Source organism: Papilio polytes, unplaced genomic scaffold (assembly GCF_000836215.1).
Source record: "Papilio polytes unplaced genomic scaffold, Ppol_1.0 DF821400.1, whole genome shotgun sequence".
NCBI classification, from domain to species: Eukaryota; Metazoa; Arthropoda; class Insecta; order Lepidoptera; family Papilionidae; genus Papilio; species Papilio polytes.
The window spans coordinates 5,828,546-5,844,618 of record NW_013527804.1 but is presented as its reverse complement, the minus strand read 5'-3'; the positions used below and the strand labels follow the sequence as shown (position 1 = coordinate 5,844,618).

The window sequence follows — 16,073 nt, the reverse complement described above, 5'->3', positions numbered from 1 at the left end:
ATCTTACCAATATTATAAATTTGAAAATTTAGATGCATGGATGTTTACTTATGAACGGATCTTGATAAAATTTGTCATAGATTAAGAGGATAGTCTGGAAGAATACATAGACTACTTACTTTTGTTTTTTTAAATCCACGTACGTGGTCGGAGACAAAAGCTAGTTTTTTTACTATCCATTCTGTGTTTAATAACTACTTATTAAAACTACAATTTAATGCTTTTTGTAGACGTACATCGGAAATGTTTTGATCTCCGTCAACCCGTACAAAAACTTGCCCATCTACACTGAGGAGAAGGCGAAGCTTTACTACAAGAAAGCTTTCTTTGAAGCTCCGCCGCATGTGTAAGTATTTACTAGTATATTCTTCATACTTCAATTTTACCAATCTTAAAAATGCCCTTGTCAATACGGAACAGTATGTACTGTTCTTCCATACATTTCAGCCGTCAATTTGAATTCGCTTCTTCCTTCGGTCTTCCTCTACCTTTGTAGCCAATTAATCTTACCAATATTTACGTTAATTAGACAAACTAAAACGTAGTTAAAATCACAGATATATAATGTTAATTTAGTTGAAAATTATGGATAACAAAAATGTTTATTCTTCAACCACAAGAACACGTTCGCGAAATACAATATCTGTCAATATGTAATATACCTAATTAGTTTTTTTTTTATAACATAAGGTGGCAAACGAGCAAGCGGCCACCCGAATCCGCCAAAATGGCGAAGCGACCGCTGCCCATAGACATCCGCAATTGCAGATGCGTTGCCTACCCTTATCCGACGGAGGAGGAGGCGCACATAAAGAGGATATTTCCCCTTCCTATGCATCTCCTCCACTGTCAAATCCACTTCCCCTTCCCATCCTCTTCTTATGAGAAAAGAGTGGTAAGGCGTAAGGGACTTAAATTAGGCCTCCGGCACCACACTCATCGGACGAAACGCGGAATTACTTCCACTTCACGCCTGTCTTCTGTATGGTCGTGGTATTACACCGGGAGTGCCGGCCCTGCAGTGCTAAGATGTTAAAGCGGGCACTACCACTGTAAAATTAATGGTTTAATTGTTCGTTTGTTTTGTTACGTTTAGATGTAACAGTAAAACGTGCGAACAAACACGTGCTATAAACAAGCTGATAAAGGTATTAACGATGGCCAATAGCGACCATGCAGCTGTTAGAAGAATACTTCTTATAGATATATTGTGCGATAAAATTATTGTTATATCGATCACCCAAAATCATACTTCATACTAATATTATAAATGGGAACGTTTAGATGGATGTTTGTTAGAGTTTGTAGTCTAAACGGCTGAACGGATTTCTATGAAAAATGGTAAAGATGTAGAGGACATTCTGGAAGAACACATATGGTACTTACTTTTGTTTTTTTTAATTCCACGCGAACAGAATCACAAGCGAAAGCTAGTTGCCGTTGTTCATACAAGAAACTAAATTGTGATAACTTTGCCCTCCTATCTATGTCCATTAGGGTTTTACTTTATGACAAAACCTAGCATAGACTCTCTTGACAGGAGGCCTTCTTGTTTTTTCTGGGCTTCTACCCCTCTAGCTTTCAACCCCCAGTAGGGGGCAGAGTTTCATTTTAGAAAGATATAGAGAATTCGTAAGATAGTTGAAACATATTCTTTGTAAGTTTTCAATAATATTAACAAACTATCTTTCCTGTGCTAGTTACAATGATCTACTTCATGACGCTTGATAAAAGATACAAGCGTTTACAATCTATAACATAGATAATGTATCGACACATCGTTATCATTGTTACTAAATATCACGATGAACTATACATACACCTATAACAAACAATAAATATAAACTACACCAATAATCTAATTCATTAATATGTTACTCACTGATAACGTGGGATTTTTTAAATTGGCCCAGTAGTTTTTGTTTTATTTCAATACATATCTTTAATGTTAATCTTTCCTCTTTATAATATTAGTATACCATAGACTAGATCCGAACACGTCCGTGGTTTTATCGATTTATTAAAATATGTCATGAAAAATTGAACAACAACGAAGTAAGTTTACAATAGAGAAGAACAAAGAGTAAACCAGTATCAAATACACACACGAAGATAGCAGTTTTAACTTTTTTTTTGTTCGTAGGTTTGCAATTGCAGACAATGCCTACCGATCGCTGGTTTATGAGCATCGAGAACAATGCATCCTTATTTCGGGTAAGACAGTCTTCACTACATAGCTAAACAAATCTTACTAATATTATAAATGCGAAAGTTTAGATGAATGGATGGATGGATGGATGGATGGATGTTTGTTAGCGTCTGTAGCCTAAACGGCGGAACGGATCTCCATGAAATGTGGCACAGGTATAGAACATAGTCTGGAAGAACACATAGGCTACTTTTTATCCCGAGAATAGTTACGGTTCCCGTGGGATTCATTAATTTAGTTTTTTAATATTTACTCGATGATTCTGCAACGGTTAAACATATCTTATTGAAATTTGGCACAGACATAAAATAAAGTCTGGAGTACACATGGGATAAGGTTCATCCCCGAGGTGTCCGGTTCCCGAGGGATACGTAGCTTTTTGTTATTTAAATAGTTCGTATGTTTTCTAATACCACGCGGACGAAGACGCGGGCAACAGCTAGTTTTATATAAAATATAAGAGTTTTAATGCAAATTAACAACTATTTTTTGTAATTCAAATGTTTAGGTGAATCCGGTTCAGGAAAAACCGAAGCTTCGAAGAGAGTTCTAGAATATATCGCATCAAGAACAAACCATCTTCGCAATGTTGAGACTGTCAAAGACAAACTACTACAGAGTAATCCGCTCCTCGAAGCGTTCGGAAACGCTAAAACACATCGTAACGATAACTCAAGTCGTTTCGGCAAATACATGGATATTCAGTTCAACTTCGAAGGTGCGCCAGAAGGAGGCCATATCTTGAACTATCTTCTAGAAAAATCTAGAGTCGTAAGTCAAATGTCTGGAGAAAGGAACTTCCATATTTTCTATCAACTACTGGCTGGTGCTAGCCAAGATTTGCTGAGGCAACTGAAGCTGCAAGGAAGACCGGAAGCTTACAAGTATACGACGGACATGGTGAGTTGCCAGAAATAACATGTAGCTGCTAACTTAGATATTTACTATAGGTGCTACATTGGTGATTTACTTTAGCAAATCTGTATGTTTGAACATTTCAACAAACAATCTGTATATTTATTTACTACTGTATATAAATATAATTTTAGCAAAACATGATATGTTTCTATCTACAGCAATCGTCAGTAAGTCAGAAGGCGAGCGACGCGGAGCAGTTCCGCGTGGTGCAGGAAGCGATGAAGGTGATAGAGATAGGCGAGGCGGAGCAGCGCGAGATGTTCCAAATCGTCGCCAGCGTGCTGCATCTCGGCAACGTCAAGTTCGTGCAGAACGATAAGGGATACGCTGAGATACTGTCGCATGACGCTAACAGTGGAAACGTAGCCGATGTAAGTTTTAATTTTATTCTTTCTGTCTTTAAACCAGTACAGGTGTGAATGCTTCTCATTTCAATTTCTACTGGATCCCCTTACTTTTGGAGGGGATGTAAAGAATTTGTGGCCCACTTATCTGTTTAGAGCCACTGGCTCTGGAGCCTGGGGGATCGCTTAACTACCCCCTATTCTGCCAGAAAGCCAGTTAGATATTTCAAAAGAATAAAGTAACAAGCTTTATATTTTACGTTTTCTGCAAAGATTGTGTAAATTGTTTAAACGAAAAGAATGTTGTTTTACATCGCGTTACAAATGGTAAAAGGTTTCTTTCTCAATTGTTAATGAACATATCATAATAGACAATTTATAAGTAATGGGAATCAAATCCTAACTCTTTCCCACAAAGCGATCATATAATTTCATTCTTTAATAATCTTTTTATTCAACCTGATTGTCAGGATACCATCGATCGTTGAATGAAGTTATTTAAATAAGCATTAGGGCAAGGTTCTTTTGTAAGCGCATTGTTCTGCATACTTCATTTATAAACATTTGTACTACTTCCTCGGACACTACATTGTATTGATACGCTGTACTTAATCTCTATTGTATACTATCAAAGACAAAATGTATTCATCTATTGTTACCAATCAGTCTGATATCTGCAGTTCATCTATTTCTTTTAAGCTAACTTGTTACGTATTAATAACGATTTCTTCATACTTATCACTTACAATCTGTATTAATCATACTAATATTCTAATGCGAAAGATTAGATGAATGGATGGAACGATATATGGATGGATAGATGGATGTTTGTTAGAGTTTGTAGCCTAAACGACTGAAAGGATTTCGTTGAATTTTGGCATAGATATAGAGGATGGTCTGGAAGAACACAGATGGAGTCGCAAGCGAAAGCTAGTATCAGATAAAATGATACAATTTCGTATTTTTATTGGGACTCATCAGCAACTTTTCATTGTCCTTACGGAGGGTCGGCACAGTATGTGCTGCTTTTCCATACAGTTCTATCAACCGTCATATTTGAATCCACGCTCTTTTTAAGCATATCCTCTTTCATACAAAACAAAATTTAGTGGTTATCATATTACTAACTATGGTGTTCACTTTTCAAGACTATTGTTGCGTGGATTATAAGATATCAACTATGACATTTCCTTTCAGCTCCTAAAAGTGGACTCATTGAAACTCAGGGAGAGTCTAACAAGTCGAACGATAGACGCTCGGGGCGACGTCGTCAACACTCCGCTAGACTTGGAGCAGGCGCAGTATGCGCGGGATGCGTTAGCTAAAGCCATCTACGACAAGCATTTCAGCTGGCTTGTGTCGAGACTTAACGCATCCCTCACCCCTAAGGAGAAAGATCCCAGAGCTTCTGTTATCGGTATTCTGGATATCTATGGATTTGAGATCTTCCCGAAGAATAGGTAAGATAGTATAAACGTAGTATGTTTTAATTCATGTTTGTTGCTTTGAAGCTATGCTATAATTGTCAGTTTGAGAACTTGGAAATTAGCATATGTGTAGATGTTTTTAAACAGAATCTGTATACTGAAAATAATTGTAAAATATGGCTTATATTCCTATATTTAACATAAATGTTAGAAATATCCAGTTGGTAATTGTTGTCTGTATGTTGCATAGTTTCGAGCAGTTCTGTATCAACTTCTGCAACGAGAAGCTGCAGCAGTTGTTCATCCAGCTGACGCTGCGCCAGGAGCAGGAGGAGTACCTGCGCGAGGGCATCGAGTGGGAGCCGGTCGACTATTTTAACAATATCATCATCTGCGACCTGATAGAAGCCAGGCACAAAGGTCAGCTAATTAACATTATTAGTAGACACATTGTGAAGGTCTATGCTATTGAATTTATATTTTAATTTTGTCTGTTTCGTTAACGTATTTATAGAATTTTCCTTTTTGGAATATTTTATATGCATTATTAATATTATAAAATTATATTTGGATGGATGGATGGATGAATATTAAAAGGTATCTTTCGAATTGCTGAATGAAACTCGCTGTTGGCATACCTGTAAAACTTACTGTGGAAGAATACATATACTACTTACTGAGGTTTTCTAATTCCGTACGGAAACTGTCGCTGTTAAAAGTTATCTTTATAATACTTGATAGGAAGGAATTAAAATTTGTGATTACATAATGATGTGAATCGCAGGTATAATCTCAATCCTGGACGACGAGTGCCTGCGGCCGGGCGACGCGACTGACGCCAGCTTCCTCGACAAGCTGACGCAGCACCTCGACGGTCACAAGCACTTCAAGTCGCATCGCAACCTCGACTCCAGGACACAGAAACTCATGGGCAGAGATGTCAGTAACTATGCACTTCACTTTACTCAATTATTTCTGATAATCTTTTGATTTTAGCATAACATTTGGTATTACTCTAAGTAAATTCCGCATTTTTTTCTACATTTGTCGATTGTCTACTAGAAGACAACTACTTTTCGCTTCCTGGTGACACAGATATCCATGTTACTAATATTATAATTGCGAAAGTTTAGATGGATGGATATTTGTTATGGTTTGTATTTGTATTGTATTGCATAAACGGCTTAATGGAGCCTGGTGAAATTCAGCATAGATGTAGAATAATCTGAAAGACCACATAGGCTACTCGCTTTTAATTCCACTCGGAAAGCTAGTCTTCTATACATTAGTTCGTTTTTCAACTTTTCTATATATTTCTAATGTATTTAACACTGTACATCAGGAGTTCTGCCTGGTGCACTACGCGGGCGAGGTGACGTACAACGTGAGCACGTTCCTGGAGAAGAACAACGACCTGCTGTTCCGCGACATGCAGGCGCTCATGGCGCGCAGCGACAACGCCATCGTCGGCACCTGCTTCAAGGTACACTACGTACTTTCATGTTCATCTAATATTTTAAATTTAAAATAAATAATAAATAAAAATGAAAATTACTATCCGATGGAAAATGGGGAGGCTCAGCTTATCCGATACTGGTTGAGATCCAGTGTCGAGGTTTTCAGCCCCAACAAAGAATTTAACCCCAGCAAAACAATTGCAGTTCCTATGGTATTGTGTGACTTCTGTTATACTTATGGTTCCACGAGTTAACATTTTTACGTTAACATGCTTAGTGTAAACCATAAGCCTAGTAAGCAGTTCTAGAGGCTACTACTAACAGCAAAGTGAGCACTAATGAACCAAATTTTCTGTAGGAACCAAAATCGGATCTTAGTAGTACAGTGTTTGTAATATTTTCTTCACAGGATTCAAAATTAATGAGCAAGAAACGTCCGGAGACGGCGATTACTCAGTTCAAGAACTCCCTCAACGACCTCATCAAGATCCTGAGCAGCAAAGAGCCCTCATACATCCGCTGCATCAAACCTAACGACTTCAAGATGCCCAGTCAGTACACATACTTCACTGTTTTTTTATCACTTTATTTAGATTAGCTTAATATTTGTTGGCACAGAAGACTCAAGTTCTATCAAAACTTCTAAGTACAACTTGAATAGAATCTTTTGTGTCTTATTCTGCTTGCAATATTTTACTTGCTAAAGTTTGAATGCTTGTCTATCGAAAGAGACTTTAATTTCTATTTCATATTTGTCTATTCGATTGATGTGTGATGCTGCTCTTATAGTCAAAATTAATATTAATTTGGATATAAAAAGAGTTCTGTTATTAGTAAGTTAAGGTTATATTTTCAGTGCAATTCGATGACAAGTTGGTATCACATCAAGTGAAGTATCTCGGTCTGATGGAGAATCTGCGCGTGCGGCGCGCCGGCTTCGCATACCGCAGGACTTATGAGGCCTTCTTAGAGAGGTAACTATACTCGTTATTAAGGATTTCTTGGGATTCCAAGGATAAATAGCATTGTTCTTTGATGTTAATTCATTTAATTTATTTTAAGGTACAAGTGTTTGAGCTCAGAGACGTGGCCGAACTACCGCGGTGCAGCTCGCGACGGCGTGCAGTGCCTCGTCAGTGTCCTCAACTATGAAAAGGAGGAATACCGCATGGGCAAGTTAGTGTCACCCCATTAATATTAAACCTATTAGTTTTTACGTATTATGACACTATTTTATTATTATCATTTCAATTACTTCCTTACTAAAAACGATACAGAATTTTAGAAACGAAGTAATTCATTCCCACCATTTTCTTATAAGAAGACGTGCCATCTTATAAGATAACGATGGCAAAGGAAAGTGAATTCGACAATGGAGGAGAGACATGGGAAGGGGAAATATCCTCTATATGTGCGTCTTCTCTTTCGTCTATTAAGGAAGGGCAACCCACCTTCCGACGTCTATAGGCGGCGGTCTCTTTACCATTTTCATAAATTCAGATGACCTTGCTCGTATATCTCCTTATGATATAGAAATAATTCTTTTCCAGTACCAAGATATTCATCCGATTCCCGAAGACATTATTCGAGACAGAAGACGCATATCAATTGAAGAAGAACGACATCGCGACGATAATCCAGAGCCGGTGGCGCGGCTTCCGGCAGCGGCAGCGCTACCTGCGCATGCGCCGCGCCGCCGTCGTCATACAGAAGTGGGTGCGCCGCTTCCTCGCGCAGCGCCTCAGGGAGCGCCGCCGCCACGCCGCGCAAGTAATCCGCGCGTTCATCAAAGGTGCCAACAATGTTTTAAAAACAAAACTTATAAATGCGAAAGTTTACATGGATGGATGTTTGTTAGAGTTTGTAATCAGCTGAACTGATTTTGATCAAATTTGCATAGATTTTGAGGATAGTCTTTATGAACATATAAGTACTTTTTTTAATTCTACGCGAACGGAGTTTCGAGCAAAACTAATATTCTAGTCATAATTATTTCGCTATCGCTGATTGTGTACATCGCTCTGTTTCTCTCCATTTACGATCATGTTTTTCTTCTCTTTCATGTAACGAAATGATTGTAACCGTAATTGGAAAGCATTCAAAAATTATTTAAATACGAGTTGTCGCCAGTAAAATTCCTTAGTGTAGAACTTAAAATTCTCCCGTGCATCAGCTACTTTCTAATGAAAGTCCCGTCAAAACTGCTCAACCGTTTCGAAGTTCAATTCGTGCTTTGTATAAATAAGTACGTTTTTTTGAAGATTTTAAAGAGACATCTTCCTTTAGGTTTCATAACTCGCAACGGTCCCGAAACGCCGGAGAACCGTCGTTTCCTCGGCATCGCGAAGGTGCACTGGCTGAAGCGGCTGGCGGGGCAGCTGCCGCGCCGCCTGCTGGACCGCAGCTGGCCCGCCTGCCCCGCCGTCTGCCGCCACGCCTCCGCGCAGCTGCAGCGCCTGCACCGCGCCGCACTCGCGCGCCAGTACCGCCTCGCGCTCTCGCCTGATGATAAGAAGCAATTCGAACTGAAGATACTCGCTGAGAGTATATTTAAAGGTATTTAATCTTGTTTTTGTGAGCGTCGGTGGCTCAGTGGTTTGAACACTTGACTTGTAATCTACAGGTCTTGGGTTCGAATCCCGCCATGTACCAATGTGATTTTCGATTTTTCGAATATTCATATGTACATAATTTACCCGACGTTCTTACGGTGAAGGAAAACATCGTGATGCCTGCACATATCGGCGAAGAAATTCAAAGATATGTGTGAAGTCAACCAACCCGCAGTGGGCCAGCGTGGTTGACTATGGCCTAGTCACCCCTTATTAGGGTAGGCTCCGAGCCCCTCGGTGGGGACGTATAGTGAGCTGGTGATGATGATGAATCTTCATATTTCTGCTCGATAAGTTATAGATTTAAATATTCTGGTTTATGTTAAAAAAAAATAAACTTCTTAACAACACTACAACACCATTAGAAATAACCTAACTATTATACAAATAATCTTACTACCATAGATAGATAAATGTTAGAGTTTGTAGCTTCTATTACTGATTGAATCTCGATGAATTTTGACTTAAATATAGAGGATACTCTGGAAGAACAAACAGGCTACCTACTTTTTTTTTAGTTCCACGTGGCCGTAGTCAAGGAAAAAACCTAATTTTACCAACATTTCTTAAACCATTCTAGGTGGAAAGCTTAAAGACATGTAGTAAGAGATAATTCATGACAATAGTTCTGTAGGTTTTGAACTTACTACTACCTGATAATATCCCAAACTTTTGCTGCTTTATTTAGGTTTTATTCATAAAACTTGACTTGTAGATAAAGAATTAGACTAGTATACTAATATGTTGTATGGAATACAGGCAAGAAGAACAGCTACCCGAGCAGTATCGGCGAGCGCTTCGTGACGGACAGACTGACAGGCGAGCACCGCGTGTTGCGGGATACCTTCATGGCCTCGCCCGCCTGGCCCTCCGGCGAGCAGCTCATTGTGAGTACATATACTTCAAATGATATTTGTTACACAGTAGAACCTCAATAATTCAAACCTCGGTAACTTAAAAACCTCTATAACTTCAAAAAGTAATATGTTCCCTTCCTATCAGAGCCCAAAACTTTTATAATATAGACTCTTGATAACTTAAAACCTCTTTAACTTAAAATATTTTGTATTTCCTTGCACTTTAACTTATCGAGGTTCTACTGTATATCAAAAGTGTCATAATATACTAACTTAGTTTAAGTAAAATATACATACTAACATAATATTGGATCTTAAACTGTAAACAATAAATAAAAAAATTAAATAAGGTATGGGAACAAATTAGAACCCTAAAAAAATCTGAGTTCATTTTAAGCGAGTGATGAATTTTAAAAATTTATTTAACTTTATCTTTCAATTAACCTAATTTATTGTTATGAAGAAGAAAGATTTGGGTTTTTGGATTTCTATATGGATTGAAATAACTCAAAAACTACTGGGCCGATTTCTAAATTCTTTCACCATTAAAAAGCTATGTTATCGCTGAGTAACATAGGGTATATTTTTTGCTATTTCCTAATTGCATGCGAACGAAGTCAAGAGCAACAATTAGTATATTACAAATGTGATATTTGTATGGATGGATGTATATTTGATAAGATTGAATGTGGATGGCTACAAAGGAAGAGGAAGACCGAAGAAAGTATGGATGAATTGTGTGAAAGAGGATATGCTTAAGAAAGGAGTGGTTTCAGATATGACGTCTGATAGAGATGTATGGAAGAGCAGCACATACTGTGCCGACCCTCCGTAGGGATAAGGGCAAGTGGATGATAATTATGATGGATGTATATTTGTTGTAGATTGTAGTCTAAACTATCAAACGGATTTCGATGAAAGGTATAAATGTAGAACATCTGGAAGAACAAAGACTACTAATAATTTTTTTTTAATTCCGAGATTATATTAGACATATATTACTATATTAGACAAGTCAATAGACGTTTTAGTGTTCCGGTTAGAATACGAGTGCATTTTACAGTACTCGTGCGAGGCGGTGAAGTACGACCGGCGCGGGTACAAGCCGCGGGCGCGCGGGCTGCTGGCGTCGCAGCGCGCGCTGTACGTGGTGGACGCGGCGGCGCGCAAGACGTACAAGCTGAAGCACCGCCTGCCGCTGGACAAGCTGCGTGTCGTCGTCACCAACGAGACGGACCAGCTCGCCCTCATCAAGATACCCCAGGAACTTAAGAAGGATAAGGTCAGATTGAACACTACATTCTTGTTACTAAGCTTAGATTTAGTATACTTTTTGTAATGTTTGTGCAACACTACATTCTTACAAACATCCTTGTTGCTAAGGTAAGTTTTAGTATATTTTTTGTAATGTTTCTACATTAAGTGTCAAATAAATATGATAAGTTGACCTTCGCGTGCATACCCTTGACTACAATATCGCACAACTGTTTAGTCTTGGTTTGATACCTATGAGCTTATATGGAGGTACACTACTCGATTTTTAGTTGTGCAACTAAACAGTTGAATGGGCTGCGAAACAATCGACAATCGCACAACTGTTGTGCGATAGTTTAGTCAAAGGGGTGTGTGTCAAGTCTTTATTGGGTTAAGAATAATTTTGTACAAAATAAATGAGCGTTTCTTGAACTAATAATAGCTGTATTAAAATTGATAAATAACGAAATTTTTAAAAAGCAAAACATCAGAATTAAACTAATATACTATATACTAATAATACTAATATATCTATATAAAGTTGTATTACAGTTATCTATAATATCTTGAGTAAGGCTGGATTCTCATATATCTTGTTCCACATCTGCAGGGTGACCTGATCATCTCGGTGACACACTTGATCGAGGCTCTCACAATCGTCACTGACTACACAAAGAAGCCAGAACTCATCGAGATCGTCGACACTAGAACGTAAGATGCTTTTATCTATACTATTATAATAAAGCGTAAACACACACTTCTTTGTTGCCTAAGAAGTCAGAAATCACAGCATATTTTTATATAATCCTTTTTTTGATAAAACGCCCTACACTTACGTCATGCTTTAGGCTATATATTTTCACACCATTAAACTTAATGGGTTAATATTTTGGATTAAAACCCTAATATGGGAAAGAGACCATAAATTGCTGCCATCAAGGAAGCAAGGTTGCCATGGTTTGTCATTATGTCATATCATTTTGACATTTGCAATTGATAATTTGACACATGTAAACACCAAAATAAAATTTTCTTAATTTTATGCGAATTATTATTATTATTATTATTAATTAAATCGCATGGGAACAGCTAGTATATACTACTATTTTAAATTTACTAATGATTCAAAAAACACTTTCACCATTAAGCTACGCTAGCTAGGCTATGCTTTTTTTATTATTTTTTTAATGTCACGAAGACGAATTCGCTAGCAAAGTATGTTATGTTATAAGGAGGAAAGGTATTTTTGTATGTATTGAAATAACTAAAAAACTATTGGGCCGATTTCAAAAATTCTTTAATTAAAAAAGCTACGTTATGAAGTTTAGCTTTGTAATGAGTATTCACAATTTGCATGCTCGCTAATGAAATAAAAAAGGTGTGAAACAGAAAAGTCTGAGGAATCACGACTTTTAGACGCCGCGTAAGTATTTAGACTGGAAAACGGTAGATGCGGTATACAAAGAGATTCAAAAATATATAGAAAAGGCATAATTGACACTTCACTTGAGAGGCTATTGATAAATTTTTAAATATCATTTTAGTTTATTCTAAAACAAATAATGAAGCTAAATATAGTAAAATGTTTTAATACTAAACTGGAAAACTGATAGTACCTATCAGAGAAAGTACCGGTAAAAAAAAATGTTCAGTGTGCCTTGTCTATAAATTAAATGTCTTTGGTCATATCTTACTAATATTATAAATGCGAAGGTTTAGATGGATGTTTGTTAGAGTTTATAGCCTAAACTGCTGAACGGATCTCGATGAAATTTGTCACAGATGTAGAGGATAGTCTGGAAGAACACATTGGCTACTCACTTTTGTTTTTGTTAATTTTACGCAGACGGAGTCGCGGGCGCAAGCTTGGATATTATAATTTATTGTATTTAAATATTTACAACGATTAACAATTATTTTATTTCTAGATTTACATAATTGTAAGCAATGTATAGTAATTGTAATTTATTGTGTCAGCATCGCCCACAATTTGGTAAACGGCAAGCAGGGCGGCACTATCGAGGTGACCAACGGCCCGCAGCCCGCCATACAGCGCGCCAAGAGCGGCAACCTGCTCGTTGTACGTATTCCTTTCATATTTACGTCTCATTCTTAATTATTCCATAAAATTACATTATCTTTGAGAGCAGCCCCAATGGTAGAAGGTAACCAGTAAGGCTCTTATGGTATGGACATGTTATGAGGAGGGATAAATCGCATGTAACAAGAACTTTAGTTATGAATGTGGAGGTACACCGGTAGAGGTAGATTTAGAAAGAAAAGAATGGATTGCGTGAAAGGTGACATGATAAAGGAGGTGACTGAGATGACGTATGATAGAGTTATGTGGAGGACAAAAAAACTACGGGAGTAGAATAAGGAGGAAGATGATGATCTTTCTGGGGAGGGTGAATAACCTAGAGGAGGATCATAAAAACAGTATAGCATTATAATGAGTAGCCAGAAAAAAGTCTTTGGGAACCTTTGATCTAGAAAATTGATTGTACATTGGTTATAAATTACCAAACTTTAAGTAAATTTAAGAAAACCCCATTAATATTGGAGTATAGCTTCTAGTGTCATGTATATTAAATTAGTTTTTATATTTATAATTTATTTCAGGTGGCAACACCATGAGGCAGTACCAGCTCAGTATTACGAGAAGGATAACAACGACCCAACACTAGTTGTATTAACGTAAACTGTAATTGTTATTTATAATTTATTTTAAACAAATTATACATTTTTGTTAAGTTATACAATTTTTTATATTATGTTTATGTTTTTTACTCAAAAGAATCAAATCGCATGACAAAAATATTATGTTGCAATTTCATCCAAATATGAAAACCTCATTTTGATTCGTGACGAACAACTAAATATTCATGTAATAGACAAAATAAAGGACACTTTGCGCTATTTATTTAAGAATATGGAAATCATTTTTTAATAATCATTTTTTTAATACTTGTCATTTCTTAGTTTATGTTTTAATTTTGTAACTTTTTTTACTTTTTGTTCCATTCAATTGGTTTAATTAAGAAAATCGTGAAAAATAACTTTAAAACATATTAAACACTACTATTTATCGTTAAAAAATAATTATAACGTTAAGAAATAAAATATAATATTTCGTACAAAGTACTTAGCTATGATACACCATGTAAATATAGCCAAATTCGACAGAAATGAGAAATTATAAAAACCTATCTAAACAATTTTACCTTTATTATCTATCTATATAGATTTATTAAAAAAATGAAACACTGGAATTTCAAAAATTAATCCAATAATGTTAGTATTGGACAAGGTAGGGCTACCGCCCAGGGCGCCGGATATAAAAGGGCGCGACAAGCACGTTTTTTCCTATGGATTTATACTGCAGTTAGGGACCGTTGATATCTCGCCCAGGGCGCAAGCAATACTAATTTGAAGTGATACTGTGGGATTCCACCACAGAAATGCCTACGTAACATTGTAAGAACATTGCAAAGGCGTTTGAATGTCATTGCAAACTCAAGGTGAAATGTTGCCCAACCACAAAAATCTTGGTTATTCGTGTACACATTTTCATAAGAACTGTATTTCCGACATATTTAAGATACATCTTTTATAAGATCTCAAAAGATGTAACGGTTATCGTATAGGTTTGTATTGTATTAAAGTTTAAATAAAATATAGACACTATGTACAATTTGTATTTTGTAAGCTGAATCAACGGTGCCTGGCGACGGCGATGGCGGCCATTTTGTAGGTTATGAAATAAAGGACACTTGCTTTCATCAATTTTACTCCACGTTTCGCGAGCTACTATTAAAAACAAAAATGATATATAAACTTAAACTAGTTTTACTAGTTGTTACTATTCTTTTGAATCTAATTTCATAGTTCAGGTGAAATAAATATCTAGTCATGTAATTTCATGCAGTTTTGGTTTCTCTTTTCTATATTGAAACCGTGGGATTTCATAGCGGATTAACCTATATAAAAATCTACTTTTTAAAGAATGAAGATCATGTTTGAATTAGACAAATGTTTTTGTTGCATTTCAGCAGTGAAAACCCACAGTTATGTGGTATACAAATTATATTTAAACTCAACAGAACGCAGGCTAAAGTGTGCCTTATAGACTAGTTCCTTTGTCGTAATTTTATTAATAAACGCATTTTACTATATTGTATTTTATTTCTCATATAAACAGAATCTATATAAACTTATTTAAAAAATATGAAAAGGTTAATACTAGTTTTAAAAAAAGTTCGACTTCAGGAAAAAAATACCTTGTTTATTGCAACGAGACAAACTCTCTATTTATATAAGTGAGAGCAAACGAATGAATAATAAAAAGTAACTAGCCGTGATCACTATAGTTTGTCTAAAAATAGATTAGTATGACAATGAATTTGAAATTTAGTAGGGATGGGTAAAATCAGACATAAATCTTTTCGATTATCAATTTTTATTTTATACAAGTTAGCATCGATGGATTCATCGATTCGTTTTCTAAAATTAATAATGACCTGCAGAACCATTACAAATAATAACACAAAAACTATAACAGACTTTTCGCACAGAAACATTTGTAAGCTGCGATGTGTTTTTGTTCCGCGTCTCGTTTTTAAATGTTCAAACAATGATAGCTGTTAAGGAACACCGCTAAAAAGGGTAACAATAAAACCACACAAATCATCATAATAATTGCTGTTTAATTATCTATAGAAAAGTTAGGTACATTTTTACATTTAATTTTACATTAACAATCCAGAGTTATGGCGACACGCGCAGCACTCAGTCTTCAATAAAATAACACACCTGTAAAACAACGCAGACGCGTTCAAACACGGACATACGAGAATAGGAACTGGCCCAAGTTAACATTTCCCATAAAAAAATTCATTTAAAAAAAAATAAAACAGTCCCCAGGAACTTTTTACACTAATAATGATTTAATAAATAAAATAAACCCATACCAACATAATAAATGTTTAAAACATA

General features: G+C 36.3%; 1 protein-coding gene across 2 annotated transcripts in view; it reads left to right on the top strand.

Moving 5' to 3' along the window:
* LOC106108915 (myosin-IB) overlaps positions 1 to 13,852 on the top strand; it is a 37,160-nt gene extending 23,308 nt beyond the window's left edge. For both annotated transcript variants that reach the window (XM_013290268.1, XM_013290267.1), the window contains exons 3-20: positions 231 to 346; positions 2,144 to 2,214; positions 2,718 to 3,109; positions 3,286 to 3,498; positions 4,669 to 4,931; positions 5,149 to 5,318; positions 5,683 to 5,837; positions 6,241 to 6,381; positions 6,765 to 6,906; positions 7,212 to 7,329; positions 7,418 to 7,531; positions 7,906 to 8,147; positions 8,642 to 8,911; positions 9,727 to 9,854; positions 10,888 to 11,106; positions 11,689 to 11,789; positions 13,056 to 13,158; positions 13,701 to 13,852. In XM_013290268.1, coding sequence (XP_013145722.1) covers positions 231 to 346; positions 2,144 to 2,214; positions 2,718 to 3,109; positions 3,286 to 3,498; positions 4,669 to 4,931; positions 5,149 to 5,318; positions 5,683 to 5,837; positions 6,241 to 6,381; positions 6,765 to 6,906; positions 7,212 to 7,329; positions 7,418 to 7,531; positions 7,906 to 8,147; positions 8,642 to 8,911; positions 9,727 to 9,854; positions 10,888 to 11,106; positions 11,689 to 11,789; positions 13,056 to 13,158; positions 13,701 to 13,715 — 2,973 coding nt within the window. In that variant the 3' untranslated portion in view covers positions 13,716 to 13,852. The remainder of the gene's footprint in view (positions 1 to 230; positions 347 to 2,143; positions 2,215 to 2,717; positions 3,110 to 3,285; positions 3,499 to 4,668; positions 4,932 to 5,148; positions 5,319 to 5,682; positions 5,838 to 6,240; positions 6,382 to 6,764; positions 6,907 to 7,211; positions 7,330 to 7,417; positions 7,532 to 7,905; positions 8,148 to 8,641; positions 8,912 to 9,726; positions 9,855 to 10,887; positions 11,107 to 11,688; positions 11,790 to 13,055; positions 13,159 to 13,700) is intronic.
* Positions 13,853 to 16,073: the final 2,221 nt, after the last annotated feature.